This window comes from Sus scrofa, chromosome 2 (assembly GCF_054392235.1).
Source record: "Sus scrofa isolate SSC_HxYL_T2T_F1_AM1 chromosome 2, Sscrofa_HxYL_maternal_Yorkshire_Landrace_v2.0, whole genome shotgun sequence".
Taxonomy (NCBI): Eukaryota; Metazoa; Chordata; class Mammalia; order Artiodactyla; family Suidae; genus Sus; species Sus scrofa.
Window position 1 is genome coordinate 19,777,944 of NC_139384.1, and position 14,718 is coordinate 19,792,661.

General features: G+C 53.4%; 1 protein-coding gene across 2 annotated transcripts; it reads right to left on the reverse strand.

The window, feature by feature from the left end:
- Positions 1-2,767: 2,767 nt before the first annotated feature.
- SLC35C1 (solute carrier family 35 member C1) lies at positions 2,768-13,574 on the reverse strand. 2 transcript variants are annotated; one of them, XM_005660968.4, is made up of 3 exons: positions 13,197-13,574; positions 11,371-11,897; positions 2,768-6,524 (listed from the first exon to the last, which is right to left on the reverse strand). In XM_005660968.4, exons 2-3 carry the CDS (start codon positions 11,864-11,866, stop codon positions 5,968-5,970), a joined length of 1,053 nt encoding a protein of 350 aa, XP_005661025.1. In that variant the 5' UTR covers positions 11,867-11,897; positions 13,197-13,574; the 3' UTR covers positions 2,768-5,967. The 2 variants fall into 2 exon arrangements, with proteins under 2 accessions (XP_005661025.1, NP_001231404.1); NM_001244475.1 differs by having other exon boundaries at positions 5,796-6,524; positions 13,484-13,563.
- Between the last annotated feature and the right edge of the window lie 1,144 nt (positions 13,575-14,718).

A 14,718-nucleotide genomic window follows, 5' to 3' on the forward strand; every position in this document is an offset into this window, starting at 1 on the left:
GTCAGTCTATTGTCACACATGGCCCAGCCAAGGTCCATTTGTATCTTCAGTCTCTCAGCATGCAGAAAGGAAGCTCAGTTGTGATTTGGGGCTAACTTCCCTCTGCCTTGGTTTCCTCATCTGTGAAATGGAGGTGTTTTGGTTTTTTTTTTTTTTTTTTTTAGGGCCACACTCGCTACATATGGAGGTTCCCAGGCTAGGGGTCGAATCGGAGCTGCAACTGCTGGCCTACACCACAGCCACAGCAAAGCAAGATCCGAGCCGCGTCTGCGACCTACACCACAGCTCACAGCAACGCCAGAGTGAGGCCAGGGACTGAATCTGCATCCTCATAAATCCTAATCGGGTTTCCTAACTGCTGAGCCACAAAGGGAACACCTGGAGATGGTAATAATACCTGTTTCAGATATTAATGAGGGTTAAGTGCTTAGAATAGCTCCTGGCAAATGGTGAGTATTTAACAAATGTTAGCAATGATAATAATAATAATGGTTATTACTATTATTTTAAAATAACAGTAATTATTATTTTAAAGTCTGATGATGCTAATGATGCTTAGTAGACAGGGCGCTGGCCTGGGGGGTGGGGTCTGGGTTCTGCCCCATCACACCGCAGCCTTGGGTAAGTCGGTCTCGCATTCTGAGCCTCAGGCTTGTCTGTGGAATCCGAGGCTGGACTCTGATTTCCAAACTCATTCCCGGCTCTAATGTTATAAATTCTCCAGCGGTGCTCAGTGACATCCCACTGTCACCCCACACAGGTGACCTGCCCCTTCTCCACCCCCCCACCTCCCCACCCGCACCACCACAGCCTTCCATCAGCTGAGCTCCCAGCACCCCTGGAGCAGGTGCTTCAGTGTCCAGGTGCTCTGCTGTCCCTATTTCAATCGGTTTCAGGTCCTAAATTTAGTCCTTTCACAGGAGCAGAGGTTTGTGGTGGGGGCAGGGGCTGTATCTGGTCAGGCAGCTGTGGGAAGCCAGTTAGGGCCAGAAGGGCTGAGTGCCACACTCTGTTTTGTCATTGGTGTCCCAGACTAGTCATGTGGCCCTTTGGAGGCCTCTGTTTTCTAATCTAGTAACTACATTTCACATATGTTGACTCCTTAGATCATCATGCTAACTCAATTAGAAAAACTTTCTTTTCCCGCAAACAAGGAAAAGGATGAGAGAAGTGATTTATATAATTCATTCTCATCTCAGCAGCCGGAGGGATCTTCTTAAGATACAAACCAGGAGTTCTCGTCATGACTCAGTGGTAACACTGCCTCGAGCTGTGATGTAGCTTGCAGATGTGGGTCAGATCTGGCATTGCGGTGGCTGTGGCATAGGCCAGCGGCTACAGCTCCAATTTGACCCCTAGCCTGGGAACTTCCTTATGCCATGGGTGTGGCCCTTAAAAAAATATATATATGGAGTTCCCGTCGTGGCGCAGTGGTTAACGAATCCGACTAGGAACCATGAGGTTGCGGGTTCGATCCCTGCCCTTGCTCAGTGGGTTAACGATCCGGCGTTGCCGTGAGCTGTGGTGTAGGTTGCAGACGCGGCTCGGATCCTGCGTTGCTGTGGCTCTGGCGTAGGCCGGTGGCTACAGCTCCAATTCGACCCCTAGCCTGGGAACCTCCATATGCTGCGGAAGCGGCCCAAGAAATAGCAACAACAACAACAACAACAAAAAAAGACAAAAGACAAAAAAAAATATATAAATATATACATATATATATATATAGAGAGAGAGAGAGAGAGAGAGACCAGTAGTCATGGCAAGTTAGTGGCTTCCAAAGGCACTAAGAATAAATCTAACCTCCATGGCTCCCTGGATGAAACTTGGCCTCTGACCTCCTCTCCACTCTTCCCCATGGTAGATGGAACCAAAGGAAACCAGCATTTCCAAGTAATATCAGAAAACTTCGAAATCTGTCTCTTCCCTCTTTCCTATTTCCGGGATTTTGGTCTCTTGGGACTAGCTGGTTCCCCAACTCTGTTCCTGCCTCTTCTCTCTGCTTCTGGACCACACCCGACTCTTCCCTCCTCAGGGCCTTTGCATGGGCTGTAACCTCTGCCTGGAGCACCCTTTCTCCAGCTCTTCCTAAGGTTGGCTGCTTCCCATCCTTGGAGTCTGAGGATAAATGTGCTCACAGAGAGGCCTTCTCCAACTCTTCTCTCTGGAGGAGGGTCCCCTCTGATATTCTCCATTGGCCTTTTTTTGTCCTTAACGTATTCTACTTATTTGATTGTTTACTGGTTTTTAGTGTCTTGTCCACTGTTTGTCTCCTAGTCCCTGGTACACTGTTAATACTCAGATTGTTGATAAGAAAAACAGCTCACTGTATTTCCAGAATGATGCTGACCATTAAATCACCACCTCTTTTTTTTGTGGCAGGATGGACAAGGACTCTTCCATGTCTCAGGAAAAGCGAGATCTAGAAAGGGGACTTGCCTGAGTCCTCCTGGCTTCTAAGAAGTGGAACCCAGGTCTCTGACTCCTGGTCTAGGGGTCTTCAAAAACAGCAGTAAAGAGCGAGGCATTCTGAAGGAGAGGTGAGTGGCAGGGTTGGGCCAGCTCACTGTTCCTGAATTCTCTTATCTTCACCCAGCAAATTTTTTTGGCTGGGCAGCCTGACCTCCACACCTCTGCCTTTTTATACCAGGCTTTGTTGTTTGGGGCATGTTAAATGTTTTCTTTAGTTTTTAGTTTTCTGTTGGATCCACCCTATTTCAGGTTATCTTTGTTGATGCCAGTGTGTATATGGGTTCTTTTTTACCCTTCCTTTTTTTTTTTAATTTAAAAAAATTTTATTTTTTTGTCTTTTGTCTTTCCAGGGCCGCACCTGCGGCATATGCAGGTTTCCAGGCTAGGGGTCGAATCGGAGCTACAGCTGCCGGCCTACACCACAGTCACAGCAACGCGGGATCCGAGCCGCGTCTGCAACCTACACCACAGCTCATGGCAACACCAGATCCTTAAGCCACTGAGCGAAGCCAGGGATCAAACCCGCAACCTCATGATTCCTAGTCAGATTCGTTTCCACTGTGCCACAATGGGAACTCTCCCCCTCCCTTTTTTAAAGGAAATTCTGAAGATAACTCCTTCTTGATATACACTTTTTTTTTTTTTTTCCATTTTATAGCTGTGCCTGTGGCCTATGGAAATTCCCTGGCTAGGGGTCAAATGAATCAGAGCTGCAAATGCTGGCCTACAGCCACATCAGATCTGAGCCGCTGATGGAACCTATGCTGCAGCTTGCACCAATACCAGATCCTTCACCCACTGAGAGGCCAGGGATCAAACCTGCATCGTCATGGACACTATGTCAGGTTCTTAACCCACTAAGCCACAATGAGAACTCCTTCACGTTTTTTTCTTTAGCAACTTATCATTGGAATTGAAAGGAAAAAGTGATTTTTTTGCATTGGTTGTATTTGTATGTCACAAACAAACGTCACTTTGTTAAAAAAAAAAAAAAGGGACAAGAGAGCAGGGGAACAGTGGGCTTGCGGAGGAAGGAGCACCTCTGCTGCTGCTTGCAGGGGAAACATTCCTGGAGGCAGTCTTGGCCCCTTTAAATACCATGGAGATGAGCTGGGGGCGGCGTGCTGACTGTGGGAGAGGCTGGGATGCAGGAAGCTGGCTCTGGCCCTTCCCTGGGCTTCATCTGCATCAGAGCTGGGGTCTTCAGCCACAAGTAGATTCTAACCCCTCGACACACACTGCACATCTATGTGCTTCTCTGTGTGGGGGGGTCTTGCGCACCGTAGGCTGTTTAGTTGTGTCCTGAGGGCGAGGCTACCTGAATTCTCTCTGAACTATTTAGCTTTCTCCTGAATCTTGTCCAAGAAAGTGCAAATGGCATTAAGAATGTTGTCTCAATTTTCTGATCACACAAAGGATGCCGAAAGGATTATGTCCCTTCTCTATTTAAGGGATCTGGTGACAGCCTTAAAATTGGTAGAATCAAAATCCAGATTGACCACTGCATTCAAGGCTGTTTGCACCACAGCCCACCCTCCTGGAAAAAAACAAAACAAAACAACCTCCCAACAAAAGAGGTTTGTGGGGAGCAGATGTGTTCCTTCCCCAGCTCAACCTTGTCCTGGGCCAGTCTACCCTTCCTCCTGGAGCCCCTACTTGCTCCGTGACCCTCAGTTCGAACATCCTGGCCCACGTGAAGACTTGGTCTCTCCATCTTCTGAGATCTTAGGGCAATATTGCATCTGTTCCGGGGGCCTCGATGTGTATTTTCATGTAAGCTCCTTGAAGCAGATTTGGGTCTTCCTATCAGCACGTCCAACCACAGAGCCTGACACATAGGAGATGCGCAAAAAATGTGGGTGTAGTTGAGAGCTCGGTGGTAAAGGAGGTATGCCCTGAAGGTAGAGACCTCCGTCTGAATCCTACTGCTGCCTCTTCCTTCCCGTGCATCTCCCAGAGCCTTGGTGGCCCCATCTGGAAAAAGGGGGATCAGTGATGGCGCCCCCCTCATGGCTCGTGGGAGGGTTGCGAAGATGAATGATGGATTAGAGTACTCAACAGTCTTGCCTTCAGTGATTACCAATATGAAACCTGAGGTCTGGAAGGAGCCCTAGTAGCTGAATCAACCCCTTGCCTAGAGGGAGAAGAGGCTCTTAGAAGGGCTGTCCGGCTAGAACCCAGGCTCATCTCTCTCCCATGATGAGTCTATGTTCATTCGTAAATCCCACCCAGACCCTGCCTGTCCCTTTTGGCTGCACACACACAGGATGTCTTATTAAATCACACACAATTCAGGGCATCAGACCCCCCCAACTTCTTTAGAAACCAGCTGGGCTGGTGGGGGGACTGGTGGGGAGGGGTGGTGAGAAGACCCCCTCTCCCCAGCCTTTCGCTACAGGGACTGAACACAAGGAGTTGGGTGGAACACAACACCCAACAGAAAGGGACAGGGGTCCTAAAAGCCACCCTGGGGCCGGGAGGGTGTGGTGACTGGAAGGGAAGGTTCTTTTGCCCTCAACTCAGAGAAGGCGGTAATTGTTAGCTTGACCCCTTCGTCAGGACCAGGTGGCAGCACCTGCCCTGCGGGGACCTGGATCCTGGGGGGCCCAGCACAGCTGCGATGGAAGGCTCTGAGCTGACCCTTGCTCTGGCACCCCCCTCACCCCACCCACTCAGGGAGGCAGAGTTGGGAGAAGAAAAAGCGACACCTTGGCTCCACTTCCTGGCAGTTGTGCCAGGAGGCAGTTGTCCCTCAGGGCCAGAGAAGTGAGGCAGGTAAAACTGGCGTCAGGGACTGGGGCAGGGTGTTAATGAGCCTGCTTAACCTGGAAAAGGCGTGTGGTTCAAACAGTGGAAACCTGGGGTGCAGACGCCTCTCCCAAGATGCGGTTCATTCCCAGGCTACTTCCCCGCAGCCCCTGCGGGTGCCAGGGCCAAGCTCTACCCTCCCCCCCGCCTTCCATTGGCTTGCTGGTCTCAGGGCAGAGAAGAGGGAATGTCCCACGGTTTCCTCCAAAAGGTGGCTAGTGTTGGGGGGTGGGGGCAAAGCTAGGCTGCCTTCCCTGGGGGCACAGAGATGGGAGGGTTCCCCAAGCCTAAGAGGTGGCCAGTGGTGGGGTCACACCCCACCTCCCCTGAGTCTAAGTGAAGGCTGAATGGCTTCGCCAATGCTGTCCCTTAAGGGTTGTGGTCTGTCCCTGACCCTAAAGGACACGTGGAGGTAGAAGGTCCCGGAAGGGGGACAGGAAGTGGTGCTGCCCCTCTCCCGGAGAACCTAAGGGGCTCTTCCCATGGGGAGGACAAAAACCCAGAAATAGAAACGGGGGTTGAGACAGTTTTGGCAACTTTCTGACATCACTCAGAAACACTGGTTCCCTTTCAACCACCAGATTCCCAGCAGGGAATGTCAGGCCACCGTCTCTGGGTCCAGTGAGACACCTTCACTGCCTTCGTGGGCACTGTCCCCGGGCCGGGCCATCCCAGGCTCCCCAGGGAAGCTCACACCTCCATGGTACTCTTCTCGCTCTCCTTGGGGTTGGGGTCCTCCTGAGTCTTCATCTCCCAGCCCCGGACCCAGGTGTAGGCGAAAGAGCCCCCCAGCACCATCATGTTGCTCGCCCACCAGAGGAAGCTCTTGGTGTCCTCGTAGTAGAGGACGGCCAGCACCGTCTGGGCACAGGCTTTGGCTGTGCCAGAAACATTGTGGGTCAGGGGACTGGTGAACTTGATCTGCAGTCCTGTCACGTAGCCAATGGCAAAGCCAAACAGGCCGCCCAGCGTCATCATGCCCCAGAAGTGGGCGCTGGTCAGCAGGGGGAAGTGGTGGAGCGCCCGGAGCTCCCCCAGCAGCAGGAGCAGGGGCAAGAAGAGGATGCAGGCGTTGACGTTGTTGTAGAAGGTCAGGCGCCAGATGCTGCCATCCACCGCCGGCAGCACCTTCTTGGTGTAGATGGCGTTGAGCGACACGCACAGGCTGGCGAGCACGCCGAAGACGGTGCCCGTCCAAGACAGGGTACCCTCTGCGCCCTCCTGGTCCACACCAAGCCAGAAGCCGCCTGCACAGGGGAGGGGAGGAGACGGGCACAGGCAGATGAGGACGGGGGAGGAAGGACAAAGAATTCTGCCCCCCAAGTTCCCAGACTGTGTAAGGTGCCCTCGCCACCCCACCCCGCCACCCTCCCTGCAATAAAAGTGTGCAAAGCTTCCACGACATGCAAAGCCACCCAAGGGGGCTGGGGAAGTGGCCCAGGACACAAACCCTTCCTCATGGAGCTCACATTCTGGCAGAGGAGACAGACATTGAAACGATTCATTTCCTAATTACTTTTTTTTTTTTTTCTTTTTTTTAGGGCTGCACCTGCAGCATAGGGATGCTCCCAGGCTAGGGGTTGAATTGGAGCTGCAGGTGCCGGCCTACACCACAGCCACAGCAATGCAGGATCCGTGCCACATCTGCAACCTACACCACAGCTCAGGGCATCGCCAGATCCCCGACCCACTGAGCAAGGCCAGGGATTGAACCCTCATTCTCATGGATACTAGTCTGATTTGTTTCCGCTGTGCCCCAACGGGAACACTCCCAATTATTTCCTTAATTAAAATTGTAATGAGGTCCATAAAAGAGCACAGGGTGCTGTGAGAGCCCATAACTGGGCGACTGTGCTGGCCTGGGGTGTCTGGAGAGCAGCATTTGAAGTAAGTTCTGAAGGATGAGCTACAGCACTTAGTGGGTAAGGTGACCTTGGGCAAGTGACTTAAGGTCACAGAGTCTCAGCTTTCTGGTCTGTAAAATGGGAGCCTACAATGGTTAGATGTATTTATGGGAGTTCCCAGGTGGCACAGGAGTTAAGGATCCATCTGTCACTGCTGTGGCTCAGGTCACTGCTATGGTATGGGTTCAATCCCTGGCCCGGGAACATGTGCATGCTGCAAAAAAAAGACTGGGAAAATAAAAAGGAAGCGTTTATGGCCTGAAGTCTTTGGAGACAGTTCCTCTTTCTGAGACTCTCATCTTGTGACACCTCCTGCTCACAGAGCCTCCATGGCACCCTGCTGCCCATCCTCAGGTCTGCACTCCGCCTGGCAAACTGTGCTCCTTGCACCCTTGCCAGCCCATCTCTGTCTCTGTGCCTTGATCGCCCTCTTATTTCAAGTTCTCACCCCAGGGCTCAGGCTCCTTGTTCATTTCCTGCATCAGAAACACCCTCCTCCTTCCTGGAAGATCCTACTCCTTCTTCGAGGTCAAAGCCAGCCTCTCCAGGGGTGGGCTCTTTCCCGATACCCCAGCACCCTGACCTCTTCCTGGCCTCCTCCTGCCTGCACCTTTTTTCAAGACCTCTTGCCTGCTCCGGGCTGCTAGACACCTGCCTGCCCATGGGGACAGTACTGTCTCTTTAGCTGGACCCCCACCTTCCCAGAATGCAGGGCTCCATCTTGCACTTGCCGTATCCCCCAATGTTTGGTGTCAAAGACATTTGGGCTCCAACTATTTCGAGGCTGGGTGGCCCTGGGGAAAGTTTACTTAACTTCTCTGAGCTCCCATTTCCTTCAGCTGCAGAGCTCTGGGTCACTCTCTTGACCCTCCCATTCCAATCAATCCACCCTCCACCCAGCAACCAGACCGATCACCTGGCAACCAGAATGATTTCCCTACAATGGGCATCTGCCCAGGTCCTGTCCTGGCTTAAAGGCCCTCAATGCCGCTCCACGGCCTGGCCTGCAGGAAAAAGCTCAGATTCACTTGCTCAGGCAGCCTCACGGCTGGTGAGTCTCACTCTGGCCCAGCCTCGCAGAAACACATGGGTTCTATCTTTTGCCTAGAAATTCTCTCCTCACTTCTCCCTTATGTTTATCTATTATTTCCTCTGGAATGCCTGCTTAGATTCCTCCCTCCCGCCTGCCAGGGTCTCGGCTGGCTGCACCTTTTATGTCACAATCACAGCTCTTAGCTCGAGCCTCACTCACTCATGGCCCTACATCAAACCCATGTCCTACAAAAGGTAGCAGTGGAGACTACCGTTTTCAAATCCTCAGAGTTTGGCAGTCTCTGGCACATGCTTGGCCATCAGTTAATATTTGCTTTTTTTTTTTTTTTTTTTTTTTTTGTCTTTTTAGGGCTCCGCACCCTTGGCATATGGAGATTCTCCGGCTAGGGGTCGAATCGGAGCTACAGCTGCCAGCCTATGCTACAGCCACAGCAACGCGGGATCAGGGCCATGTCTGCGACCTACACCACAGCTCACAGCCAGATCCTTGACCCACTGAGCAAGGCCAGGGATCGAACCCATGTCCTCATGGATACTAGTCGGGTTCGTTCCCGCTGCACCACAATGGCAACTCCAATTAATATTTGTTGAATGGCTCAACGAGTGAATGGAGGTTGTTCTGGAGGCAGTTGTGAAGATTAAAGGAGACAAGGCACCTATTACGTTGTAAGCACTCATTTGAAGTATTCTTTCTTGGCAGAGCCTTTGCAAACAGGTCCCCACAGACCGGCTCTGAGGGCCCAGTGGAGGCAGAGGCTTAGCCAGAGTGTCCCCCAGCCTTCCTGCTGGTTACCTCCAGAGTCTACAAGAGACTGCCACCTCCAGGTTCCAGACCCCAGAGGGACTCTAAGCTAGAAGGAGCCTTGAGGTGCCGTGTGAGCTGTGAGACAGGGAGGAGGCGGAGGTCTGGAGAGTCACCTGAGACCCATCTTCCCCCACAAGAAGGAAGTGGAAACAGTGTGGAGAGGGGGCCAGGTGCTGAGCTGGCACACTGCATCAGCCTTTGGGGCACCTGCCCCATCAGGCCGGCCAGTGACTGCACCTTCCCAGAAGCCTTGTCACCATCAGCTACTTGAATTACTTTTCAGGACTTTGGCTTAGGGCCTCGGAATAGTTTCCCTAAAGACTTGACCCATTTGCATATAAATTCTCCAACCAGGAGGTCCTTCCCCTTTCCCCTCTTATCGGTTCAGCAGGGTTGAAGCGGAGGTCCCTGGGGCCATTTAAATAAGTGAGGCCTGGGACCCCATACCAGCTCCCTTGGCGAGGAAGTGGGAGCAGCTGAGAAATCTGCCAAGGGTCTTAGCAGCGCCCCCCACGCCAACCTCTGTCATTCTCCCCTCTGGGTCTTAGACCTAGACTGCACCTAGATCCTTCAGGGGCTCAATGAGGGGAACATTTTCTAGGACAGGTGGCCTGGGACAGGTCCTTCCCCAGCCACCAGTGCCACTCAGCCTGGGGCTCTGAGACACCCACAAGGAATATGTAGGTCAACCAAGATGAAGTTTGCAGCACCAGGAAGAACGTGAATAGGTTCAAAGAGAGATCTCATTCCTGGATGACAGAGCCCCAGGAGGGCTCTGAGGGGGCAGGAAGCTGGGGGTGCCTTTACCTAATGGGCTGCAATAGAACATTCTGCGATGAGGGAAATGTTCTATCATCTGCTCCGTCCAGTACAGTAGCCACTGGTCTCATGTGGCTACAGAGCACTTGAAATGTGGCTACAGAATCAGGTCACAACACCTGCAACTGAAAAGCTGAGTTTTTAAAATTTCATTGAATCTGAGTCGAAATAGACATACGTGGTCAAAGGCTACTGTATTGGACAGGGCAGTTCGAACCTCCAGGGGACAGAGCAGAGTGGTTAGAAACAAAGGCCCGGGAGTCTGGTCAATCCAGGTTTGCATCCCAGCCTGGCTACTTCCTAGTTATGGGGCCCCAGGCAAGTGATTTGACCTCTCTGAGCACCAGTTTCCTTGTTTGTGTGGATTGATCATGGTGATGCTACCACCCAGGGGACCTCTGGGGAACACAGGAGATGCTCTGCACAATGTCCCCATCAATAATTTTTATTTTCTGAGGGTCACGTCAGGGAAGACAGCTAAGTTATCTCAAAGCATATCTCATGCCACTGTCTTAAGCATGACTGTAAGCCTGCAAGGCCAGAGGGTCATGGCATATTGATTAAAAGATGCAGTGTCCTCTAGAGAGAGCCCTGGATGGTGAGGCAGCACATCGTGACTGAACTCCTCTTTTTTTCTCCTTTTTAGGGCCGCACCCTCGGCATATAGAAGATCCCAGGCTAGGGGTCGAATCAGAGCTGGCCTACGCCACAGCCACAGCAACACTAGATCTGAGCTGCATCTGCAACCTACTCTGCAGCTTGCGGCAATGCCAGATCCTTAACCCACTGACCCAAGTCAGGATTTGAACCTGCATCCTCATGGATACTAGTTGCGTTCTTAACCTGCTGAGCCACAACAAGAACTCCTAATTGAACTCTTGAGAAGCAATAGAATAATAGCAGTCCAGTGTAAGGAGTCAGATTGCTTGAGAGCACACCTCCATCTCTGCCACTTATTAGCTGTATGATCTTTGACAAATTACCTGACCTCTCTGTGCCTTGGTTTGCCCTCTGTGAAATGTAGATGATAACATCTTATGTTTTTGTCGTTGTTGTTCTTTTTAGGGCCGCACCTGCAGCCTATGGAAGTTCCCAGGCTAGGGGTTGAACTGGAGCTGCAGCTGCAGGCCTATGCCATAGCCGCAGCAACGCGGGATTTGAGCGGCATCTACACCACAGCTTGTGGCAATGCTGTAGCCTTAACCCACAGAGTGAGGCCAGGGATCGAACCTGCATCCTTATAGACCCTACGTCAGACTCTTAACCTGATGCGCCACAATGGGAATGCCTAATCCCATTTTATCTGAAGGGCCCTGATGGGGCCTCTCATTTGCTAGGCAACCTCCAGAAAGCTGCTTGCTTTCTCTGGATCCCAGGCTCTTCCTCATATGACTGTCATAACAAGGGAGCTGGGACAGACAGAGTCAGAGGATGTCTGACCCAGGGTTGTCCTTTAGGGTTTCGGCCCTCATGCCCCCCCCCACCCCGCCCATTCCCTGGCGGGCCACTCACCGATGATGGTGCCGCAGGTGAGCAAGGCATAGAAGGACGTGGTTTGCTTGAGCAGCAGGTAGGAGAGCAGCACATTGAAGACGGTGGTGAGCGAGCGGCCCACGTTGTAGAAGGCCACGCCCACATACTTGAGGCAGAGGTTGTTGAAGGTGATCATGCCAATGAAGACCACCGACAGGGGCAGGATGCTGCGCGCCACCCTGAGGTCCAGGTGCAGGGTGGGGAAGTCCACGGCACCAGGCCAGCAGGTGGCCAGTGTGCTGAGGCCCTTGCACAGCAGCGCCGTCACCAGGCACTGGTAGAAGGTGACGAAGATGGGGGTGTCCAGCTGCAAGGAGGGGCTGTCCAGCAGGTACTTGTTAAGGAACACCATGGAGATGGACGTGACCCAGTAGAGAGAGACTACCAATGCGATCTGCAGTGCCCGCAGCACAAAGGGCTTCTCCTGGCTGGCCTCATCCTCTCCGGAGGGGTCGGAAGTCCCCATCAGTGCCATATGCAGGATCTTGGACCGCTTCAGAGAGGCCCTGTTCATGGTAGCAGAGGAGCTGGGTCACCTTACAGTCAGACTGATATCCTGGAGCACAGGGCAGTGAGCTCACTTCGGCTATCTGTGAGCTGAAGTCCTCAACTGTCACATGGGGGGTGGCCTGGAGGCCTCCCACCCTTCTCTTGGATGGAGAGGTTCTGCTCCCACCCTGAGAGGGCTCATGAGACAAAACACAGGGAAGAGGCGAGGGACAGGCGAGGGACTGGCTAAGGTTGCAGAGAAATGACCTGCGGGGGGTGGGGGTGGGGGGTAGGGAGAAGGGGCTGGGACTTAGTAGGAAGGAGTTTCGAGGAAGGAGGAGGGAGAGGAATGGCAGGAAAAGGTGGAGGAGGAGAAATGCAGGGGAAACGTGCTAGACAAGGCCGGGGGGCAACGTGGGGAAGAGGCTGCAGCGACAGGGAGTCATGGGCTGCTATGGGGAGAGAAAGGTTTGCAGGGCGAGACTGGGAGGCATGCAGGGAGCTGAAAGGAGGGGGGGTTAGAAAAAGGGTGTCAGCGAGGTCAGAGGTGCTCAGAGCTGAGTCCGGAGGTGGAGCAAGGACGCGCTCACAGCCCCCTCTCCGCCCAGGAGCCAGGGGACTTGCCAGGCCGCTCCCCTAGGCGAGGCGGGCCCAGGACTCATTTCCTGACACGCCCCCAATCCCCTCCTTAAAGGGCCCGCACGTCCGGCGTCTCCCTTAAAGCCACAGCCTCGGAGAAACCGCCTCCGGAATCTGGCTTGCTTTGGGGCCCGGCAGTCTCACAGCCCCTGTGCGCTCCCGGCCCGGTGACGGTGAGGGTGGGGGGGAACTCTCGGTAGCCGCGGAAGGTTCCCACGGGTGCTCGAGTCTCGGTCATCGTCCTGCAAGCCCTTCCTCGCAAGCTCCCCTCTGCCCCCTATCCCATCTCTGCCAGTACCCTCTACCCCGCTCATTTGCGGGTCCACCCTGTCCCTCATCCTCGGGCTGAACTGTGTCCCCAGAGCTTTGGCACCACCCCGCGTCCTCCGCCCTCTCCCCCCCCCCTCCCCGCGTCCCTTTATCCAGCCCCGCTCACTCTTCCAAAACCTTGTTGCAGTCTCCTCCATCCCCCTACTTTAGCCGCCCCCTCCCGAGACTGAGACACACCCCCCAGCAGCAACCCACCCCCCCAGCAGAGACTCTCCCCCGAGGCCAGATCTGAGCCTCTATGCAGTACCCTCCTCCGCTCAGAAAACCCCGTTCACAGGCCAGGCCCAGCCGCAAGCTTTGGCCCCGGGACTGGCGTCCCCTGGCAAGGAAGGCGACCCAGCTCTCACCTCGTCCTCTGCCCGGCTGCCGGCCCCTACCACCTTTGCGCTGCACCTGCAGAGCCGCGCCCAGCGCCGCGCCCTCGGGAGACAACTTCCTGCTCCCAGCCTTGGGCTCGGGCGCCGCGCCAGCCCCGCGGGCCTGCTCCCCACGTGGACCTGGGGCGGCGCAGCGACCCGGGCCGCAGCCTAACCTTGGCCCCGAGTTATTCCGTGGGTCGTGGGGGCAGGCCCCCTTTTCTTTTCAAGGCCACCCCAGACCCCTATATCCCGTCCAGGATCCCCGCTCCAGTTACCGCCACTTGCACGTCCCAGTACGCGACTGCATCCGTGGCCCACTGCCGCACACCCGGCCTGTGCTTCCAGAAGTGTGTCCGGGGAACAGCTGGGATTCTTCTTGCCGGTAGTGAGTGGAGGGTCCCCCTCCCCCTCCTGGGGACCGGGCGGGAGAAATCGGTCACCAGCGTGGGCCGTCAACAGGAAGCTGGCAGCACCCACTTCTTCCTGGTTCCCGCTCTAACACCAGCGTTGGTGTTAACTCACTTCTCCGGAGTTATCCTCATTGTAAAACTAGGGGGCTGGACCCTAATACCACTGGGGCTCAACCTCCTTCCTCAAAACCCTATGGCTGCAAATGAGGACTACTATTTGATTGGAATATTTTAAACAGCATCTAATTAATACCATTTAAATAGTGGGTGAGGTGTCTGAGATTTTCTTAGAAATACTCAGAATACCCCCCCCCCCCAAAAAAAAACCCCTAAAGATCGATAGTTGAAACAAGATAGGCAATTGTTGAAGCCAGGCCTAGGCGCATGGAAGGTATAGAGGATTCTTCTGTGTACACTTGACAATTCCCATAATGAAAAGGTAAAACCTATGGAGTACATTTAAAGTTTCACTTGCTAACTGCATAAATCTTCACCCCAGTTTAACACAGCCCTTGGTGGGCTATGGGAACTGGAAGTGTTACTGGAAATAAGCACACCCCAGGGCAGGTGCAGACTTCCCCGACTGAGCTCTCTCCTAGGCTTGTTCTCTGGCTCTTGGTCTGTAATTACCTGCATAGGCCCTTCCTCCAGAAATGGGACTTCCTGCTTCCTAACTATGGGCTGGTTGCCAGGTAGAGGGTGCCATCCGATCAGATCACCTTGTCACCTTTGGTATCAAATTACCCTTTGGGAAAAGGAAAGACTTAAAGGGACTGAACTGATCCTCTGATCCCTGCTTGGAGAGTCTCATTCCAGAGCCAAACTTTGAAGGTTGTGGGTTTTGGTCTATGAAGAGCAACACGTATCTGCTCTTCCGTCTGAGGTCTGATATTTCACTGTGACAAATAATTTAATGATACACAGGGCAAACTTGTCTCTGAGAAGCCCTGGTTTCCTGGAAGGGCCCTATCCATGGAATGTTAACAGGAATTAACATAGCCGATGAATGTGCTGATACCCAGAGGCCCTAGGGCAGAGACATATACTGTATATAGGCCAGATGCACTCTTCACTGAGAGAGACCCAGGGCAGTGTATGCT